General features: G+C 47.4%; 2 protein-coding genes across 2 annotated transcripts; one reads left to right on the top strand and one right to left on the bottom strand.

The window, feature by feature from the left end:
* Positions 1-388: 388 nt before the first annotated feature.
* On the bottom strand, positions 389-703 carry LOC140262504 (feather keratin 4-like). Its single transcript, XM_072356894.1, has one exon. It carries the CDS (start codon positions 701-703, stop codon positions 389-391), a length of 315 nt encoding a protein of 104 aa, XP_072212995.1.
* Positions 704-4,327: 3,624 nt separating this feature from the next.
* On the top strand, positions 4,328-4,648 carry LOC140262503 (feather keratin 1-like). The gene has a single exon (XM_072356893.1). It carries the CDS (start codon positions 4,328-4,330, stop codon positions 4,646-4,648), a length of 321 nt encoding a protein of 106 aa, XP_072212994.1.
* The last annotated feature ends 2,349 nt before the right edge of the window (positions 4,649-6,997 follow it).

Genomic DNA, 6,997 nt, shown 5'->3' with positions numbered 1-6,997 from the left:
GACAATCGTGAGCTATCTTACCAACTGTTCAAAACAACACTCAGAACCACTTCTAGGATTAACCCCAGAGAAACACTTCACTCCCCAGATATCATGGCACAACATTTATAGGGGAATATATAACACAGAGACTATGCTTAAGATGCAGTCATATTTAATGAAGCAAAAACATGATAGTGACTAATGTAGGAATCACCAGAAGCAGATGAGAGTCGGCAATGCGTGAAGCTGGTAGATGGACAGCTGTCTGTCCAGCTGCCCTTTCCACAGAGGGAGAAAGGACAGGCAGGACGCTGGTGTGACTGGGCTGGTTCCACGGCTCTGTCTCAAGTCCCACAAAGACTTCATGCACATAGGGAATATAACTCCAAGGCCATCACCAGCAGTTTTAGAAGGGAAAGTACCTCCTGCTACTGTAGCGGCTGCCTAAGCCAGAAAGGCCAAAGCCTCCAGAGGAGATGGGCACACCCTGAGTGCTGAGGATGCTGCCAACATCAGCGGAGGTGGTGGATCCCACAGCGGTGTTCTGCGGGAAGGAGCTGAGGATGGGTCCGGGCAGGGTCACCACCACGGGAGAGGGCTGGATGTAGACGTTGGAGTCCTGGCACTGCCTGATGCAGGGCTCGTTGCAGCTGTTGGCCAGCGGGGTTGGGCCACAGGGTTGGCAGGGCAGGCGGGGCAGGCACTGGTCGAGGCAGGACATGTCTGGTGTCTGGAGGGGTACCTGCTGGGACAGAGGATCAGGAAAGCACAAAACGGAGTGAGCAGCAGCCTGCCATCCCAGCAGAAGCGAGCCAAGGCACTCTGCTGGCTGAGGATTTGGAGGCTATGTGAAGAAGCCCATTGTCTTCTCCTTCCTCACTGCATAGAAACAGACCGGAATAGCCAGGCACAAACAGGTCATTGCCTACACTACTGCTCAGGAGACACCTCTGGCAAGACCCAGCTTCTCTCCATAATGGATGTCCTGCCCCTTTCCCCCTAACAGAACTGCCTGCTCTCCTACAGCACAACATAACATGGAGGCACTTGTATGCAAAGAAATTCCAAAAGAAGAAGAGGTTGTGAAAGGGCTGTGGACTCACCTTGTTCCTAGGCAGATGGAGGCAAGTGGTGTGGATGACTGAGTGAGGACTTGGACCCGCTTTTATACCACTCCTGCACTGCCCCAGGCTCACAATCACTGTGCGCAGACTGTAATTATCCACAAGACTCACCTCTAATGCAAATTTTCACTCCTAATGGCACAGGTTGAGTTTGTGGTTTCTGTCAAGCCTGACAAATCATTTCCTTCTTTGTGACCTTCACTAATTGGCTGTGGAAACACCTTTCAAGTTCCACAAAGAGAAGTACAAAAAGTTTCCCTGAAGAAACACATCACTGTGGCTTAAAGACACATCCCAATGCTAGATAGGTTTGGGGCTGCAGACACAGCCCGTGTATCAGAGGAAATGACATGACCTTATTTGTAACAATCCTATCAGCAAGGAAGGCTTATCCTCCGGTCAATGCAGCCATGTCCAGGACATTCAGAGCCTTCCTTCTCTGGAAACTCATTTTTCATCCTTGCTCATCACACTGAAAATGTAGGTGGCAGTTCTGCTGCTTTCAAATGCCTTGGAACACAAAGGCAATTGTTCTGGGAACATGCTTGAATGTTTGCTTGACTGATGATTCCTCTCTCATAACAGTGCCTGGGGTCATCAACCAACCCATGCCATCAGCTATTTGATGCGAGTACAACATTGCCTTTCTGTGCCCTGTTATTACCCAAAAAGCCCCATGGAATCTGGTCTCTATGGTAGATAGCTGTGCTGGTTTTGTGGACAGAGCCTACATTCCCCTCTTCTCGGGGAAGGATTTTGCATGTTTGAGTAGGATTCTTCCCAGTGTGGTCTTCAGGCCTGCAAACAACACGCTTGCAAGGGAGGCGCCTCATGACAACAGGGTGGCTCATAGCCAATCCAAAATCAGATTCAAAATTGACATCTCTCAGGAGAGACCCTTGAGGTTGCCTGGCTTCTATAGATATATTCCTGCACTATCAGAACATGTCCCAGCTGCCTCCATGTTTGCAGGGCAGGAAAGTGTTTTCCTCATGCACCAAGGATACTTTGCCTGCTTCTTGGTATAAAGGGAGAACCTATGTCACTACGTCCTTCTTGATCACCTCCAGTCCAAGAACATCCCCAGCTACCCAACAGGGTCAGGACCCAGCAGTCCTTGCTCATTAGAGGAGAGGACACATACCACTGCAACAGCGCTTACTTTTCACAAGGCTGAGGAAGGCGCATTCAGACCATTCTTCAACAGCTTCACTATGATCATCTTAATGGGGGCAGTGTCAAAAGCCTAACTGAACTCCAGCGAGAATATATCCCGTTCTCTTCCCTGCCCACAACGCTTTGTATTTTACTGTAGACACTTCTCATCTTGGTCAGACCGTGATTTCTCCACAGTAAATCCATGCTGATTACTGCATCTGATATATTCACCCTTCATGTGACAGGGAACAATTCTCACAATGCTCTGCTACAGCAGCTCCATAGGACTTAGACGTACAGTCCTGTAGCTCCCTCGCTCCTCCTTGATCATCATAAACAGGACTGTCGTGCACTTTTACCCAATACTTTGCGGCATTTTTCATGTCACCACCCTACGTTTATCAAGCCTGAGATCTCCCTACGCACTCATGGGCGCATCTCATCAGGGGACAGATCACCCTAACGTGTTACAAATATCCAGTTTGCTCAAGATCTCCTTGTCCAAAAGGTACATCTTGATAGCACCAGTTTTTCGTCATGGCCTCTGAGCAATGGCATTGTAAAGACAACTCACGCCGCTAAGAAAGAAACAAAGAACACAATCAGTGCCTCAACATTTTCAGTGCCCAATTAAGCAGTTCTCCCATTTCTATGAGGAGAACACTCACACGTTATTTATTTTCCTTTAACATTTAAGATCCTTGCAGAAGCCTGTTTTTTTCTCCATCATGAATTTTGCGAGACTCAATTGTATCACGCCTTTAGCTTCTTTCACGTCACTTCTGGTTGGGCAGACACAATGGCTGTATTCCTCTCAGATTACACGTTTTTGCTACCACCCTGCAGAGGCTTCATTATACTGAGGTAGTGTTAGGCCAACAGTGTTTTCTTCCACAATACAGGCCTCCTGTCCCGTTCATCTGACGGCCTCTTTCTCAGGATACCTCACTCATGCACTTCAAGGAGGTGATCCTTGAGTATTAACCATCTTCCTTGGGCCCCACTTCCCTCCAGGATCTTATCTCAGAATATTCGACAAAGCAAATTCCTGGAAAGGCCAAAGTCTGCTCTCCAGAAGTCAAAGGTTCTGAGCTTGCTGTGTTCTCTTTGCTGCCTTTAGGACACTGAATACCAGCATTTCACAAACGCTGAAGCCAGCGTTGCATTTCAGATTCACATTCAACATAAGCCCACCCGACTCAGCAGGATGATATACTGAAAAACACCACTTCTCAGAGCTCCTCTATCATTTGCAGAAGGAAGCTAATGTCAGATCAGACAACAAAACTCCTGGTTGCTAATGGCCTGGCAAGTAGTCGGTCCAGCAGATACCACGGTGGCTGGACATTTGGAACTTGCTGCACCATGGCCAGTGAGTGGGGGATTAGGAAGAAGGGACGAGAGTCGGAACCATGGAAGCATGTGTGAAAGGAAATCACAGCTGTATGGTTTCACATTTTTGTGCTGTGAGGAAATGCATCGCTTCTAACAAAATGAGTTGCCAGCCATTCCTTGGATCTCTCACACACGCACCTGAAAGAAGTTACCCTGGCAAAATAGTCATGACAGGAATGAGGAAACGAAATGGCAGAGTTGACGGAATTTGTGCCATTAGGAAGGATTATTTGCATTTGAGGCATGACTCTTGGAAAATTACGGCTTGCTTAGAGTAACTGCTGGCCTGAGGTAGCACACAAGCAGTATAAAAGCGGGCCCGTCTCCTCTCTCTCTCATCCATTCCTCTCTCCCCTGCCTCCCTGGGAACAAGGTGAGTCCACAGCCCTTTCTCCAGCTCCTCTTCATCCGCAGTTTCTCTGAAGTGTCTTGGCAGAGAAGTCTCCTGAGCCACAGGCAAGGGAGGATACTGAATGTGCCGGTCTGCCCTTTTCAGGGTCTGTGGCTAGATAAGGAAGGAGAAGATCATGGTCTTCCTTATACAGCTTCCAGATCCGCAGCCAACACTGTGCTCTGGCTCTCTCCTGCTGGGATGGCAGGCTGTTGCTCACTCTCCCCATCATCTGCATCACCCTCTGTCCCAACAGGAGCCCCTCCAGACACCAGACATGTCCTGCCTCGACCAGTGCCTGCCCTGCCTGCCCTGCCAGCCCTGCGGCCCCACCCCGCTGGCCAACAGCTGCAACGAGCCCTGCGTCAGGCAGTGCCAGGACTCCCACGTCTACATCCAGCCCTCTCCCGTGGTGGTGACCCTGCCCGGACCCATCCTCAGCTCCTTCCCGCAGAACACTGCCGTGGGATCCTCCACCTCCGCTGCCGTTGGCAGCATCCTCAGCTCTGAGGGTGTGCCCATCTCCTCTGGAGGCTTTGGCCTCTCTGGCTTAGGCAGCCGCTACAGTAGCAGGAGGTACTTCCCCTGCTACTGTTAATGCTGCTGGCAGTGCCCTTGGACAAAGACCTCCCTAGACTCAGAAGTTGGAAGCAGTCCTGCAACCGAGCACTGCAATCTTGTTTTTAGAGGGTCCGTCCAAGCAATGCCAACACCACTTGCAAAGGAACCGGTCCAGCATGAACTCTCAGAAAGCTTTGTCCATGTTTGCCTTTCCCCTCTTCTGCTCACTCCTTTTCCTCCTGATGCATTCTTTGTCACCCGTGCCCAAGTGGTCTGTTAACCCCAGGAATCCAAGCCAGGGAAAGCATGATGGCCCATCTCCCTCTGTGGAAAATGCAGATGGACAGCTGGTGGGACATCAACCATGGCCATAGTGCCGACTCAATCCCTGGTTATTCCTGCATGTTGACCACCCCTTGGAACAATTCTCTTCCCCTCTTTTGACTCAATAAATTTGTGGTGCAGATGAATGGTCTTGAAGTGTTCTTTTGTGTTGGCTTTTCCAAAGGAAGATGGCTATCTCAATGTGGTGCTGCACATGTCTCTTATTCAAGCAACCTGGAATGTCATGATAGCAAAAAAAATAAAATAAAATAATATAAAATAAAATAAAATAAAATAAAATAAAATAAAATAAAATAAAATAGAGTAAAATAAATAAATAAATAAATAAATAGGAGTAAAAAAAATAATAATTAAAAAAAAAAAAAGGAATCAGCAACCACGCAGTTACGTTTTCATCACAAAGGAATCTCATGAAAGAGGACTGAAAGAGATGCACTGCTCAATCAGCCATCACAGTAGAAGTAAAACTGGTGTAAGAAGACCCAAAAGTCATATAAACAATTCGGAAATTACACTATACGAACAGCAGCTCTAGCATCTATCAAATCTTGCTATAGGAAGAGAACCTCTCTATCATCCCAAGTGCTTGCATCTCACATGTTGATAAACTGTTGCCAACCTTGAAGAAAACGAGCGTTCCCCCATGCCTATAAAGAACAGTATGCCATGGAATGAGACAGTGCTTTTCTGTGCAAGAGACAGATGTCAAAGACCCATAATAAGAAACCCGTGACAACAGAGAACCACAGGTGTGCAGCACATGGCTTCATCTGTGTGGCTACAGGGAGTACATGTGGCAGTGGGCTGAATAATCTGCATCAGCCCTAGAAGTCTGAGCAAAGGAACTGCACAGAAAATCAGTAACCAGAAGGTTCCAGTTTCTATTGGGTGGCTCCATAGAGTGAGTAGAAGGGCTATTCTTATGTTGTTCCTAATGAAAGGATTTCTTATTTCCATTTACATGTTTATGCGATGGATACTCTAATCAGGATCGTTTGACAGGTGAGTTCTTTTTATTTGTCCTAGGCCTATTGTAACCTCTATATTACAGAGGGTGAGGAGTGACCAAGACTCTGGAGGGATCTTTTTTGTGTACTGGGGACATTGCACTAGTTTATAGGGTCATTCAGGAGCTCTCCAAGGAAGTGCAGTGTCCATCAGCAAAGGCAGCAGAGGCACTTGCAGACAAGAAAGGGGAGCTGCTGAATAGCCACAGGAAACAGCTGGCCACCATCACATGGGTTCTGCCAAGGCCCACTTGGAAGCTGGCTTGATACCGCACAGACCTCATGGCATGTACAGCTTGTCTACCCTGAAGAGCAGAAACCCAAAAGCTCAACCAATATAAAGATAATCTCTGCCAAAAAAATGAGACATCCTTTGACAACAAAAACACAAAAAGCATCCTGGAGTAGAAGAGCAGGAGTGTATCCAGGAGCTCAAGTGCTATGGCATTCTCACTCTGCTCACTTCTCACATGACTGAATTTGGAACAGTGTACTCAGATGTGGACTCTTTTAGAAGGAAGACATCCAGCGTGTAGAGCATGTTCTGCTGTGCTCTCATAAGAGGAAGAGTTTTCCGCCCTGGAAGCTACAGCCTCCACCTTCCTTGCTCCTACTGAGATTATCAGAAATGATTAAGAATTGCAAAGTGAATCGTAGTCCCTGAACAACTTCAGATTTCTTTGTATTGTGACAATCAGCCTTGTGGAGGGTTACTCAACCCCACTGCCCACGTCAAGGTAAACCAGGAGAAAAAGCAGTGGTTGGTTCAAATAAACACTCATGAGTTGTTGCATCAATTGTTCAAAACAACACCAAGAACCACTTCCAAGATTAACCGCAGAGAAACACCTCACTGCCTAGATATCATGGCACAGCCTTTTTAAGGGAATATATAATACAAAGTCAATGATTAAGATGCAGTCATATTTAATGAAGCAAAAACATGATGGTGGCTCATGTAGGAATAACCAGGAATGGATGATAGTCAGCAATGTGTGAAGCTGGTAGATGTACTGCTGTCTGTCCAGCTGCCC

This window comes from Excalfactoria chinensis, chromosome 24 (genome assembly GCF_039878825.1).
Source record: "Excalfactoria chinensis isolate bCotChi1 chromosome 24, bCotChi1.hap2, whole genome shotgun sequence".
Classification (NCBI taxonomy): Eukaryota; Metazoa; Chordata; class Aves; order Galliformes; family Phasianidae; genus Excalfactoria; species Excalfactoria chinensis.
The sequence above is the reverse complement of the archived record's forward strand: the minus strand, read 5'-3'. Positions and strand labels throughout refer to the sequence as shown.

Coding starts and splice junctions, on each gene's coding strand:
- LOC140262504 (XM_072356894.1), bottom strand. CDS start 703: ATGTCCTGCCTCGACCAGTGCCTGCCCCGCCTGCCCTGCCAACCCTGT.
- LOC140262503 (XM_072356893.1), top strand. CDS start 4,328: ATGTCCTGCCTCGACCAGTGCCTGCCCTGCCTGCCCTGCCAGCCCTGC.